The sequence below is a fragment of the Magnolia sinica genome, chromosome 10 (genome assembly GCF_029962835.1).
Source record: "Magnolia sinica isolate HGM2019 chromosome 10, MsV1, whole genome shotgun sequence".
NCBI classification, from domain to species: domain Eukaryota; kingdom Viridiplantae; phylum Streptophyta; class Magnoliopsida; order Magnoliales; family Magnoliaceae; genus Magnolia; species Magnolia sinica.
In genome coordinates this window covers 78,526,981-78,542,821 of record NC_080582.1, presented here as the reverse complement: position 1 = coordinate 78,542,821, position 15,841 = coordinate 78,526,981, and the positions used below count along the sequence as shown (strand labels likewise).

Below are 15,841 nucleotides of genomic sequence, written 5' to 3'. Positions count from 1 at the left end.
AATATATCTCATCCATCTATGTTTTTCAAATCATCTCACGATATAAGTCTAAAATAAGTAAATCTAAAGTCCAAGTGGACCCCAATACAAGGAAAAAGTGGGTAACGATGGACTCGAGACTTGTATGTATTTTATCCCCTCCCTTCGTCCATATCCAAAGCTCAAGTGGACCTCACGACAGTAACACACCGTAAATTTGAAAGATTATCAACGAAAAATCCACGGGGCCCACAGAATTTTTGGATCAGCCGATATTTGTGTTTCATAAACAGGTTGGATGACGAATAAACATCGCAGTGGGGCCTACTAAAGTTTCAACGGTGTACATTATTATTCCCACCGTTTCCTGTGGTATGGTCCAATTGAGCTTTGGATATGCTTCAATTTTTGGATCGTGACCTAAAATGATCTTTAAAAACGAATAGACGGCGCGGATAAGGCGCATACATACATGGTGGGCCCCACAAAATTTACTCAAGTACTTTTAGGCGTACCGAGTTACTCAGTACGCAATCCGCTTCCGAGACGGACGGGGTTATATCGAATCCGCGTCCTCGTTCGAGCGTGGAAAAGACTCGAGAGTTGCGAGAAAGACGAAACCAAACGTAATTCCGAAACCAGAAGCCTGAAGAAGAAAGCTCGTTTTTCTTCCATCTTTCTTTATTTTTTCTTCTCTTTGTGACGCAAAAGGGCAGAACTTACTCCAAAATGGCGATTCAGTCCTCCTCTGCCTCTTCTATTCTCTGCGCTTCCTTTAGTCAAGATAACAGGTATGAAAAAAAATCATATTCCAATAATAATAATGTTAACCTTCAATTTCCATCAGATTCAAAAAGAAAAAAAAAAAAGGGAATTAGAGTTTTGTTTATGAATTTTCTGCATATAATTATTACCATTTTTGTTAGGATTTCGCATTGAATTGTTCATTTACTTTTATCTTCATTTTTTTACACAATTTTTCGTCAGGAGTTTTGATGGATTGGTATTTGGAAAATGAAAGTATGTGAAGGCCAATTAGGGAACTAATGGTTTGCAATTGATTTTTTTTTTTTTTCTTGGTTGCGTTTGGTTGCATCAAATATCATGAAATTTCGTGATAGTTTGCACCAATTAAACTGATTAGTCATGAATTTTCGTGATATTTAGTGCAGCCAAACGCACTCTTAGGTACAAGCTATGATCTAGTAAAAAATCTCTTTGTACCTTACTATGTGCGAATGCATGTGTGGGGTCCACCTATTATCACATGGACTGTTGGATAGGAGTCCACTGTGGATTGCATATGGCCCGAACTTGATGCTGATCATGTGATCGCAGCCTTTCATGTAAGGGCTGGAAAAATGGATGGTAAGAATGTTTTACTCTTACTGTCTATTCCTGTGTACTTAACCGTATGGCTGTGATTACCCAGTCATGGCTGATTTTGGTGGATGTGCACTTGACGGTGGATTCCTTCTATCCAAATGGTCTTTGTTCATCGTTGGTGGGCTCGTACGGGTCCCACATTGGAATTCACTCATAGCTTGCAATGGATCAAGCTCCAGTCTCAATTGTAGGGGTGTCGACTGAACCTTCGCCTATTTTCAGGTCGATAAATGATCTGTCTGTACATAGGCCCAAGTTTCAAAACTTTTACATTTCAACACAGCCCAAGCCTGATCGCCTGCTTGTTTTGTAGCTGTCATGGGCAGGGTGATGCAGGCCCACAGCTTACCATAGGGCCCAACATGTGCTGATTTTGGATGGTTTAATTGAAGCTTTTGAGGGTTATTCTCTAGACTCACTTTTACCACTATTAGGCTTGTTGCCATCTTTAGGTAGATTAAATTGATTTTAATTAATTTGATAGATTTGGAACCAATTAGATTGATTTTAAATCAATTTAATAGTTGGGGGGATTTTCATTAAAGATTATTTTGTAGGAGGTTAGGAGGTATTCATTCCAAAATTTTCTACTCATTCTAAAATTTTCTAAATGTGATTTTTCTTAAGTTTTGTATAAGGAAGTTTGACATCAATAAAGTATTCCTCCATCTCTATTCAAATATTGTTGTGGGTGTACTCATGTCCATTTCTTTGCGATTCGGGTTTTGAGATCTCATTAACTCGATAACCAAGTTGTACCATTTTGGTATTAGAGTAGGTCATCTTTGAAGTTTTTTCGACTCTGCATCATCTCTCGATGGCTTCGAAGGGGATGAGACAAGAAGAGTTTGCACAAGTTACCCAATTGATCTGCGTACTCATAAAGCGAGTAGATCAACTTAGGCATACGGTAGGTAATCTCAGTAATCAAGTTGGAGAGCTCCGGCATGGAGGGAATCCAGAGACTGAAGATCAAAGTCGGAGCACGTAGACAAGTAAGGGGGAGTCCCCACTAATGTCTTAACCAATAAACGGATTTGTGAAGACACCAATGATCGAGTCCTTTTATTGTTAGAACATGATTGAGAACTCAAAATTAAGGTAGAAATTCTAGATTTCCTTGATCGATTGCATATTGATAACTTCATCGATTGGCTAAGCAAGGTGGAAAATGTGAAAATGTGTTCGAGTACAAGGACCACGGACAATCAAAATGTTAAGATGGTAGCTATGAAGTTTTTCGTTCATGCATTAGCATGATGGGACAATTTCCAAGCCAAACGAATCCGTGAAGGCAAGGAGAAAGTAAATTCTTGAGAGAAGATGAAAAAGAAGTTAAAATGAAAGTTCATACATTGACATCATGGTGCAACCCTGTTTTTGAGTCAATGAGATCTTGACACCGAATCATAAAGAAATGGATAGGAGTACACCCACAAGAATATTAGACTAGAGAGGGAGAGAACTTTATTGATATCAAACTTCTTCTCTTATGATACCTAAGAAAAACTCGTACTTAGAAAATATTAGAATGACTACTTGCTACCCCCCTATAGACTCTAAGTGAATCTCTAATACAAATCCCCCTAACTAAGAGGTTGATCTCAAACCCATCTTATCACCTAAGATTATAAAAGCATAATAATAGTAAAAGCAAATATAGGAAGTAATCCTCCAAATCTTCAATTACATCTTCAAAATAGCTCATATATCCTCGACCACATCTTTAAATCGGCCTCCATATTTTTCACAAATAGTTAGTTGCAAATCGTGATATTTAGGCCCCAAATTTATAAGTAAGCAATCCAAAATCAGCACATGTTGGGCCCTGCGATGGGTCACGGGCTATAGGCTTGCTTCAATTCTCCCTGACTTTGAAAGAACTCGTCCTCGAGTTGAAAACTAATTTTAACCTTTGAACATATACTACCTGTACGACGAATCTTCTTCCTTTTTTTATTTATTTTTATTTTTTTAAAGCTGGTGGTGTAACCCTAAGCATTGGCTTGGCACAACCTTTGTCAGAGTCCATTGTAGATGATGTCTCTTTTGCTTGTGCTTTTGTGAGTGCCAATTTATTTGTTGTAACTTCAAAGTTCTTCGTGGATCCTAAAACTTTTGCACTATTTTTTCATGCCATTGTCATCTTTTGTAAAGGTGCTTCAATTTGAGTGTTGAGACCTATTTGCATGTCTATCAATGGGACTGTCACTATCAATAGATCCATTTGTGAATTGAAGTATAGACCCATTATTAATATATCGATCATTTTAGATGTTGAATTTTCCTTTAATTCCATGGATCTCTTTGTTGTTTCCAAAAACTTTACTTTAGTTCCAAGTTTTTTGACACGTTCTAACAATCGAAGGATTCGATCATTGGTGTCTTCATAAGCCGAGGCGGCCCATTGTTGATTAGGACCTTGGTAGAGACTTTTCCCTACGTGTCCACGTGCTCTAATATTAGTCTCAGGATCCCCCCCCCCCCCCCCCCCCCCCCCCCCAAAAAAAAAAAAAAAAAACCTTGATTAGTGAGATTGCCTACCGCATGCATGAGTTGATCTACCTGCTCCGTGAGCGCGTGGATCAATTGGATTACTTGCATAAACTCTTCTTACGTGACCTCCTTCAAAGCGATCAGGATATGATATAGAGTTGGCAATTCCCCAACGATCACTCACTCTGTTACTAAAATGGTGAACTTGGTGACGCAGGACAGCCCTAATTATGATGCATGCTCATGGAGATAATTAAACAGCGGAAATAAAAGGAATAAATGATCTAAAATTCTAACAATAATCATCATAACTGAGAAAATCATAAAGGAAACATGCAATGGAGCGGGCCATCACTACAACCATGGAGTATGGAATTCAATTACTACTTAGGTTGGATCCGGCGAGGGATGAGACCTCCCGATCTTGCATGGTCACACCCAATCGATCAATGAAGATCACTAGTCCGAAGAACCAAGAAGTTTCTCGGATTAGGGATTTGAGAATTTGGGGATTTAGGGTTTAGATCGGTTCTCAAGATTTTGATCGAAGAGGAATTAGCCAAAACAAAAAAAATAGAAGAAAGAAAGTTATTACCTTGAGGAAGTTGGAGGGGCACAAGAAGAAATTAGAAGAAGAAGATCAAGGGGAGAGAAGAAGCACCATTAGAGAGAAGAGAGGAAGGAGGCAACCAAAGGGTTTGCTTTTCATTCATCAATAGTTGAAATTCGTGTTTAGGGCTTTACCCCACTTAAATAAGCACATAAAGACATAAAATTACTAAAATACCCCTAGGATAAGCAAATAAAGATATAAGATTACTAAAAGACTCCTAAGTCAAAAATGCGCAAATAACATAAGTACGGGAAAGTTTGGACACTCGGTCTTCTTTCTCCAATCTTTCTTCACATGTGTTTTCCCTGAGTGGGGTCTTCTATATGTCCAATCACATGTGAAAGGTCTTCAGCTCCTTAATAGTCGCTTATCCACAAGGACGACACTTGTGGTTGGCGCTTTCTTCGTTGGTACATCTTGAATGCACTTGTGTCTGCATCAATTCCCCTCGGGTGAGAAAAACTCGACTTCGACGAGTTGAAACTTTTGTAACGCTTGAGTAGATCTGGATCAATATCCTGCAATGCGTCGCCTGACAGCCACGTAGATTCAGACGATGGTTTGTTCTTTCACTTGACAAGATACCTTTGGAAACCCTCATCTCTCGTGGGTACTATCTCGTCATCCAAGATTTCCTCAATTGCTTTTTTATGGGTAATGGGTGGTGGTGGGGGTGGATGGGGTTGGGTAGCAAACTCAGAAAAAGGCCATGAAAGGGATGATGTATCAACAATGGGAGTATGGGCACGGATTAGATCTTCCACATTAAAAGTTGGATTAATGCTCATTTCAGGTGGAAGGTCAACCCGATACGCGTTGGACCCAACCTTTTGTAATATCTTGAATGGTCCAGCACTACGCGCTTGTAATTTCTTTGCAGATCCTTGAGAGAATCGCTCTGGCCTTATTCGCACCATTACATAGTCTCCTTCTTGAAATTCTTGCACTCTACGATGAGAATCAGCTAAAACTTTATAATCATCATTGCTCTTATTTAACCGCTGTCTAATATGTGTATGCAAATCATGAATATGGTGTGCGAATGCATCGGCTGACTCAGAAGACTTTGGGTATCAGACATAGGTAAGAGATCTATGGGCATTCTAGGTTTATAACCACTTACAATTTCAAAAGGACTTAACCCTGTAGATCTATTAACTTGACCCATTATAAGCAAGTTCAGAGTTGGTAAAATTAGGTCCCAAGTCTTAACATGTTCACCCACTAGACAACGTAGAAGATTTCCAAGGCTACGGTTTACCACTTCAGTTTGACCATCTGTTTGTGGGTGGTAAGCAGTAGAAAATTGCAAATGAGTTCCCATAATGTGCCACAGTGTCTTCCAAAAATAGCTAGTAAATCGAACATCACGATCAGACACTATGGTTTTAGGTAACCCATGGAGACGCACCACACCATCAAAAAAAAGACGAGCAACATGAGACGCATCTGACGTCTTCGAACATGGGAGGAAATGCGCCATTTTAGAAAAACGGTCCACAACGACAAAAACGGAATCGTGCTTTTTTATAGTCTTGGGAAGCCCGAGCACGAAGTCCATACTAATGTCCTGCCACGGAGCATGTGGCACTGACAATGGCGTGTACAACCCAAGATTTTGCTTTCTTTGCTTTGCCACCTGACATGTTCGACACCGCCCTAAAACTTTGGCTACGTCTCGCTCGAGGCGGCCAATATAAACGATCTTCCACGAGGGCAATGGTCTTATCACGACCAAAATGGCCACTATCCCTCCTGAATGAAGCTCCCAGATGAGGAATTCACGAAGGGACATACGGGGAATACAAAGTCTGTCTCCCTTGAAAAGAAAGTCATCTTTAAGAACATATCCACCCATAATATGCTGGTCACTAGAGAGCGACGTGTAAGTACCCCCAAAATCAGGACATATGGGGTATTCATCTTTCAGTTGCTCAAATCCGACTACCTCTACACTCAAAGAGTTGAGCAACGCCACTCTCCTACTAAGGGCATCCGCTGGTTTGTTTTCAACCCCGGCCTTGTGTTTCAAAACAAACGAATATTCCTGAAGAAACGCTACCCACTTGGCATGCCTTGGGTTGAGTTTCTTCTGAGAATGCAAATATCTCAAAGCCTCATGGTCAGAAAACAAAACGAATTCTTGCGGTAGGAGGTAGTGTCGCCAATGTCTCAGGGATTGCACTACCGCATAAAATTCTTTGTCGTAAGTGGAATATCTTTGGTTTGCCTCATTCAGGTTCTTCTCACCGAAATAGGCCACTGGGTGTCCTTCTTGACTCAACACTCCACCTATACCGACACCAGACGCATCACACGCTACTACAAAGACTGTAGAAAAGTCAGGTAGACGCATGACAGGAGCTTCCACCATCTTGCCCTTAATTTCTTTAAAAGCCTTGACGGCGACTTTAGACCACACGAACTCTCCCTTTTTCATGCACTCAGTAATGGGAGCCATGATCGTGCTAAAACCCCTAATGAACCGACGATAAAAAGTTGCTAGGCCGTGAAAACTTCGCACCTCATGAATGTTCCTTGGTTCTGGCCACTCAACTATGGCCCTGACTTTTTCAGGGTCTGCGCGCATCCCTTCAGATGACACTATAAATCCTAAGAACACAACTTGGTTAGACATGAATGCACATTTCTTAAGATTAGCGTACAACTTTTCCTTCCTAAGGACACTACAGACCTTCTGTAAATGTTCAAGGTGTGATTCCTTAGTGGTACTATAAATAAGAATATCGTCAAAGTACACCACTAGGAATTTTTCCATGAACGGCCTCAAAGCTTGGGTCATCACCCGCATGAAAGTACTGGGTGCGTTAGTCAAGCCGAAGGGCATGACCAACCACTCATACAACCCATCTTTCGTCTTAAACGCCGTCTTCCACTCATCTCCTGGGCGTATACGAATTTGGTGATATCCACTCTTGAGGTCTATCTTAGAGAATATAGTGGACCTGGCCATCATGTCAAGCATATCATCAAGTCTAGGTATATGGAACCTATCAATAATTTTGTTTATGGCACGGCTATCCACACACATGCGCCACGTGCCGTCTTTCTTTAGCGTCAACAATGCAAGGCACGGCACACGGGCTTATACTCTCTTGGATGAAACCCTTTTGCGAAGCTCATCAACTTGCTTCTTCAACTCGGCATGCTCGGAGGGTTCATCCTGTGGTGAGGAAGGTTCGGTAGAGTAGACCCTGGGACAAGATCAATGGCATGCTGTATGTCCCTCATAGGTTGCAACTCATTCGGTAAGTCTTCAGGAAATACATCACTGTATTCCTTCAGGACTGAGATCACCTCACAAGGCAACTCTGATGGAACCTCAGGTGTAATTTCTCTAGCCACAAGGGCATACACCATAGAATCCTCCTTAGCCTCTTTTTCAAACTCTCTTGCGCTGATTATATGTAAAGACTTAGGTTTGGATTTCCCCATTTCTCTAGGCTCACTTGCCTTCTCATCCTTCTTCTTTCCTAGTGTATTCTCAGGTGGCATGGGATTAAGTTTGATCTTTTTACCATTATACATAAAAGTACACGCATTCGAACGGCCAAAGATCGTGACATCATTATCGAATAGCCACGGTCTACCTAGGATAACATGCCCCACATCCATAGGTAAAACATCACACCACAGGGACTCTTTGTATGACCCAAACTCGATGGGGACTAGACATTGCTGGGTGACAGGTAGGGATGTCTTGTCAACCCAAGAAACTTTATACGGGTCTGGATGAGGTGTGGATTTCAGTTTTAAGCGATCTAAGGTGCTAGTGGAAATCACATTCTGACAACTTCCACTGTCCACTATCACCTTACAATTCTTTTCACCACACTTGGCAATAGTGTAGAAGATAGTGCTTCGACGCCAGTCAGCACTACTTCTAGACTGAGCTAACACACGCCTGACTACTGCAAGCGTTGCTTCTCCATCCACTTCTTCATCAGTAAGTCCTCCTTCAGGGTGATACTCTTCAACTTCATAATCCCCCTGTTCATCTCCACCCTCGAGGGATACGCCTATAACTAAGGCTCTCCCACGGCTCTTCGTAGGACACTGATTAGACATGTGGCCAAGGTTGCCACACTCATAGCACCTCACTTGGCTCATGTTACTAGGACCGGCACCAAGAACCTCTTTGCCCTTGTCCTCCCTAGGCCTAGGCGGAATGGTCGCTTGTGCCCTAGGTTGATTACCAATATTAGGTCTAGTTCCTTGGGAACTAGATCTAGTATTGGAGTCTCGGGACTCAAAACGACGAACGACAGGAGCCTTCAGATACTGCTCTAACTCCTGCACGACTTGATATGCTTCATCTAAGTCCGTTAAGGGCCGAGTGATAAGCTCGCGCTGAAGATCCGCACAAAGGCCCGTCTTAAAACGCGAGAGCGTTACTAGAGGGTCTTCTCGGATATCACATCGCATCACATACTCTTCAAATTTAGCGATGTAGTCAACAGCAGACATTGACCCTTGGCGTAAGGATTGCCATTGGTCAAGGAGCTTCTGACGGTATGAGAGAGGAAGGTACTTCTCCTTCAACTTCTCTTTCATCTCATACCAATGTGTGATAGGGGCTCTACCAACTCTCTCTACCCTACGCTCGGTGTTGGTCCAGAAGAGCTTGGCTTGACCCACAAGCTTCATCTTAGCAAACCGCATTTGACGGTTTTCTGACATGCCATACCACTCAAAGTAGTGGTCCATGTCAGCAATCCAGTCAAGGAATGCCTTGGGATCCAAGCGTCCATCAAAACTCGGGGCCTCAACTCTCACACTCTTCATCGCACGCTCATCTGGATCATAACGGTCTTGATGACCACATGTGGTTCGTGCCTCTCGCACCACACCACGACCGTTACCACGATCTCTATCCTCACTACCACCACGTGTGGCAGCACGTTCTTCAATGATTCCTTCCACTTGGGAGTGCGCATCTTCCCCTACAGCGGGGTTTTCCTTTTGGGACGCCTCTAGTTGCTCCACCTTAGTCATGGTGGTGGTAATTTGGTTCTCAAGGCGGGCAAACTCACGCCTTTGACTCGCTTCTAGGGCGGTTATCTTTTGTATCAATTGAGCAAGTTGCTCAGATAACTGCTCGTTATTCATGGTAGGTTGAAGTCCGAAACCTCTACCTCTTCGTGGGCATACAATGAAGACTTGAACCAAACTCTACCTAACTAGACTACTAGGTGTTATGACTTTCAAGATGAATGCGATGAATGCAAAACTACTATGAACTGACACAATTAAGTTGAAACAGGAAACAACTCAAATCTGAAAATTTTCCAGATTAGAAACTTTCTAAAATTGGAAAGTTTCGAAAATTGAAAACTTTCTAAACTTGAAACTTTCCCAAGTTAAACCTAAAAATCAAAACCCTAATTTGATAACTCGATCTAGACAAAAACCATGCAAGCCTAGGCTTTGATACCAAATTTGACGCAGGACAGCCCTAATTATGATGCATGCTCATGGAGATAATTAAACAGCGGAAATAAAAGGAATAAATGATCTAAAATTCTAACAATAATCATCATAATTGAGAAAATCATAAAGGAAACATGCAATGGAGCGGGCCATCACTACAACCATGGAGTATGGAATTCAATTACTACTTAGGTTGGATCCGGCGAGGGATGAGACCTCCCGATCTTGCATGGTCACACCCAATCGATCAATGAAGATCACTAGTCCGAAGAACCAAGAAGTTTCTCGGATTAGGGATTTGAGAATTTGGGGATTTAGGGTTTAGATCGGTTCTCAAGATTTTGATCGAAGAGGAATTAGCCAAAACAAAAAAATAGAAGAAAGAAAGTTATTACCTTGAGGAAGTTGGAGGGGCACAAGAAGAAATTAGAAGAAGAAGATCAAGGGAGAGAAGAAGCACCATTAGAGAGAAGAGAGGAAGGAGGCAACCAAAGGGTTTGCTTTTCATTCATCAATAGTTGAAATTCGTGTTTAGGGCTTTACCCCACTTAAATAAGCACATAAAGACATAAAATTACTAAAATACCCCTAGGATAAGCAAATAAAGATATAAGATTACTAAAAGACCGCTAACTAAGTCAAAAACGTGCAAATAACATAAGTATGGGAAAGTTTGGGCGCTCGGTCCTCTTTCTCCAATCTTCCTTCACATGTTCTTCCCTAAGTGGGGTCTTCTATATGTCCAATCACATGTGAAAGGTCTTCAGCTCCTCAATATTCGCCTATCCACAAGGACGGCACTTGTGGTTGGCGCTTTCTTCGTTGGTACACCTTGAATGCACCTGTGTCTGCATCACTTGGTTATCGAGTTAATGAGATCTCGAGACCCGAATCGCAAAGAAATGGATAAGAGTACACCCACAAGAATATCGGAGTAAAGAGGAAGAGAACTTTATTGATATAAAATCTCTTACAATACTTAAGAAAATCTCTAATGAGAATCCTCCGAACTAAGAGATTGATTTCAAATCGATCTAATCCACTTGAGATGGTAAAAGCCCAATAATCATAAAAGAAAATATATGAAGTAATCCTCCAAATCGTCAATCACCTTTTCAAATTAGCCCTTATATCTTGAATCGCATCTCCTCATATCTTCAATCACATGTTTAAATCAGCTTCCATATTTTTCACAAACAATAAATTGTAAACCGTAATATTATGCCTAAATTTATAAATAAACACTCCAAAATCAGCATGTGTTGGGCTCTGCGATGGGTCATAGGCCTGCATCACATCAAAGGTAGGGTTTCGTGAGTATGAACACCAAAAGATTTTAAGATATCTTAATGGTCTTAACTTGGACATTAGAAATGAAACAGCTTTCAAAGATGTATTTAAGATGTCCAATGCATATACACTTGCATTAAAAGCCAAAGAGATAATTAATTGGGGACTTGAGAGATGATTTGGTGCCCCACAAGGACCTTCATCAATGATGGGGCAGTATGTTAACTTCCTACGTGAGGTAAGCACAAGACTTCCCGTAGGTTGAGGACAATAGGCAATGACCAACAGGTAAACTGAACTCCATCTAGGGGGATGTGGTTGTGGACGTGGGGTTACTATGCCCAAGACGGGGAAAAAAAATGACACTTATTTTACGTGCTTTACGTGTGGGCAACCGGGACATTATTCTTTTCATTGTCTTGAACATTAGTCCACAATTAGAGAAAGTTTGGCCAAGGAAGGAGAATATGTCAAAGTAACCTTTCCAAAGAGGAGTTTGAGAAGTTTATTGGCTTGCATAACCACTTAAAGCTTTACTTACCTTCTTCCCAAGAAGTCGATGCGATGGTTTGGAAGGGTCATAGCTCGAGCGTCTTCTCGGTGTGTTCATTCTTTAGGATGATATCTAAACCAAATACTTCAAAGTCCTTTCCCTTCCTCCAGTGGTCTTATGAAGCTCCTCCCAAGGTTGCGGCTTTTGTTTGGTTGATGGGAAAGAAGAGGTTGTTGACTATAAACGATCTTCAAAAGAGATCCATTATCATTCCGAATATATGCTTGATGTGTATGGAGGATGCTGAGTCGATTGATCATCTTTGCATCCATTATCCTTTCGCATGCAAAACCGGGGATCATTTCCTCCTTTTGTACCACATCTATTAGTGATGCCGAAGTCAGTTGATCTTCTCTTATGGGCCTCACATGGTGGGGTCACAAGCAAGCCTCGGAAGGCAGTGTGGCGGCTAAATTTGATGGGTATTTTTTGGTTCTTTTGGGAGGAGCGGAACAGACTTCGTTTTGAAGATAAGAAACATTCATGTAAGAGGACATTTATCTAGTGAAAATGAAATGTGTTGTTTCCAAACGGGTTCCTTATGTTCAAGCAGCCAAGTCTGTTGATCTCTCTCTTTTCTTTTATTTTTTGCATTTGCATTAGTGTAGCATTGTATTTTTTCCCTCTTTTGAGGGAATTCTTAATAAATTTCAGTTCTCTCTCAAAAAAAATATGTTGAAGAGGCTCCCGACCGCATGCAAATGAAAGATGAAGATAAAACATAATATGAAGAACATACATACGAGGATGGGGTGCATGTAAGGGAAGATGTAACAAATGTGTATGGCTATAGGGGCAAGTTATTTGTTATCCAATGGACTATTGGACTATGCTATAGACACCTCGGTGATTGATGAGGAGCGATGGTTTGACATAATATTTTCTGCACTCCTTGTACTTATGGGGGAAAGCTATGTACAATTTTGATAAATAGGGGGAGTACTGAGAAAATTGTCTCACCAAAAATGTCGGAGAAATTAAAACTCGAATTACATAAGCATCCACACCGATACCAAATTCATTGGTTTAAGAAAGGGGGAGAAGTTTTTGTTAATTCCAAGTACTTTGTTTTCTTCTCTATTGGATCTAAGTACAAGGATGAGGTGTCGTGTGGCATGGTCCCATAAATGCATGCCACATTTCGATAGAGAGACCGTGGTTGTAGGACCGAGATATGGTGTACTTGACTTGGGCTAACACCTATTCTTTCGTTAAGGTTGGTTTTAATATCACATTGTACCCAATGATAAATCTTCCAGCGCCCAAATCTAACAAAGACGAGGTACAAAATTGCTCAATGTAGAAAAGTTTGAATAGGAAAGCAAGGAGATTGGCATCATTTATTTCTTGGTTGCTAAAGAAGACATAAAACAGTTACATGTTCCACCTTTTATACAAAGTTACTTCATTATGAAGACTTGGTGCCAAAAAAACTCCAAGCTGGACTTCCTTCTATAAAGAACATTCAACACTACATTGATATAGTATCATGTTCGAGTCTACCGAATCTTGCGCACTACCAAATGAGTCCAGCAGAACATGTTGAGCTCCATTGACAAGTTATTGACTTGCTACAAAAGAGATCATGTGTTGTTCTAGCATTATTAACCCCTAAAAAAGATGGATCTTGGAGGATACGTGTGGACAGTTGTGCGATCAACCAGATTACTATCAAATATCAGTTTTCTATTCCTCGCTTGGATGATATGTTGGATATGTTGCATGAAGTAAAGGTTTTTTTAAAGATCAGCCTGAGGAGTAGATATCATCAGATACGCATTCGGCTTAGAGACGAGTGGAAGACTACATTTAAGACTCGAGATGGACTATACAAATGGCTTATCATGCCATTCGAACTTTCAAATGAGCCGAGCACTTTTATGAGGCAGATGAGAAAGGTGTTCCGCCCTTCATGGGAAAGTTCTTAGTTGTTTATTTCGATGATATTCTTATTTTTAGTCCCGATTCATCCGTTCACCATGATCAATTACGACAAGTATTTTATGTACTATGGAGAGAATCACTACTTACTTGAAAAAGTGCTCTTTGTTGATAGTATTGTGTTTTTCCTAGTATATTGTGTCTACGGAAGGGATAAAGGTTGACTAGGAGAAAATCAAGGCCATTGTAGAGTGGCCCACCCCACGAACCCTTTTGGAGGTCTATTCTTTCTACAGCTTGGCGACATTATACTGGAGAGTTATCTGAAATTTTAGTACAATTATCACACTTGTCACCGATTGCATTCGCGGAGGCAAGTTCGAATTGACTAAAGCGACGGATCGGAAAACTTTAGTGCCGTAGAAAGAAGATGACAAAGGCTCCTGTTCTTACACTTTCAAACTTCAATAAAGTCTTTGAAGTGAAAAGCAATGATTTAAATATTGGCATTGGTGTGGTGTTGGGTCAGGAAGGAAAGCCGATTACTTTCTTTAGCGCACAGAAAAACTACTACACATGATCTTGAGTTCTATCCAATGGTTAAGGCGCTATGACGTTGGAGGCATTACCTTATTCATGGGGAATTCATTCTATATTTGGACCACGAGGCATTGAAAAATGTCAACACCCAAAAGAAGCCAAGTGCTCTTCATGTGAAGTGGATGGGTTTCCTACCAGAATATACTTTCCTTTTGTGCCATAAAGCTGAAAGTTATAATAAAGTGGCAGACGCTTTGAATAGGAGGGTAATTCTACTAGAAACACTTGCCGTGGAGGTCATGGAATTTAAGGCATTAAAAGAACAATATAAGGACCCCATTTTTAGCAAAGTGCTTGATAGATGTGTGGATGGCTGAGATCCAATGTGTGAATTCATCTCACACGATGGATATTTATTTAAGGGCTTATGCATTCCCGAAAGATCATTGCGAGGGACGATCATATATGAGCTATATAGAAGAGAATTGGGTGGACACTTTGGGAGAAAACATTGGCCGTGGTGAGGGAAAAATATTATTGGCCTCGTATGTGTCATGACGTTGAACAGTTCATGGCACGATGTCATCGATGCCAAGTTTCCAACGGTCACTTGCAGGATATCAGCCTTTATAGGCCACTTCCCATTCCAATTATACCATGGGCGGACATTCTATGGAGAGCTAGGCTCGGTTTCATGTCGAATGCTTCACCAAGTGTAGACTGTGTGGCACTTGACTCACAGCCACGAGTCAGCCAATCACCCAAGTGTAGCCAATATCTTGGAAGAGAAGCAAGCAAGAGTTGAAGGCAAGAGAACTAGTCTTGCATTGTAAGTCAAGAATGCTTACTACTTCCAAGGTGCCTCCCAAATGAGGAGCACTCCCCATATATGGGCACAAGGACTTTCTAGCTACCTCACATGAATGGTTGGGATGAAGCCATGTGGCGATCATCTAACAATCAGGAATACTCTAGAAACCTCCTCGACCTTTTTGCACTGCTTTCTCTACAAAACTCACTAGTGAACTCTAGAACATTTTAGAGATCTCTACACTGCTATACTCTGGAAACCTTCTACACTAGTTTACACAGCTCTCATCCAACAGCTAGGAATACTTTCAAAACCTTCTATTCTACACTACTCTCTCTACAAAAACTTACTAGAGAACTCCTGAACATTTTGATGATCTCTACACTACATTCTTCCACCATTCTATAGAATTCTCTACACACCTCTACATCTCCTTTAGTGTACATGATGAGCCAAAATTTGCAAGTCCCTGGACTAGCCTCTTGGAAACATGTGGTCCATGACATCGGGCTGACTCTGGTCCATTGACATCCATGGACACGTATCATTAAAAAAGAAAATGTGAGGTTGGATGCATCATTAAAGTGAATTGCAATTTTCAGTATAATAAAATGGAAACAACTGAATTGTAGTTTCCTTCATTTGCATCCATATTTCCAAATCACAATTATGGTTCTTTGAAGTTGAGGGTTGGTCATCCAAATTGTAATCATGTTTCTTTCAAGTTAAGGGTTGAAAGAAACAAAATTTGTTTCTCATTAGGAATACTATGAAACATCATTAACTTTTATCAGGTACTTTCTCATTAGGAATAATATGAAACATCACTAACTATTGTCAT

At 40.9% G+C, this 15,841-nt stretch overlaps 1 protein-coding gene across 6 annotated transcripts in view; it reads left to right on the top strand.

Moving 5' to 3' along the window:
* Positions 1-530: 530 nt before the first annotated feature.
* LOC131217084 (autophagy-related protein 18b) overlaps positions 531-15,841 on the top strand; it is a 32,385-nt gene continuing 17,074 nt past the window's right edge. For 4 of the 6 annotated variants that reach the window (XR_009157198.1, XM_058211831.1, XM_058211832.1 and 1 more), the window contains exon 1: positions 531-770. Coding sequence is in view for 4 of the 6 variants with exons in the window: in XM_058211832.1 (XP_058067815.1) it covers positions 709-770 (62 nt within the window). In the remaining 2 variants the exon portion in view is untranslated. The remainder of the gene's footprint in view (positions 771-15,841) is intronic. The other 2 variants (XM_058211827.1, XM_058211828.1) reach the window with 2 other exon arrangements.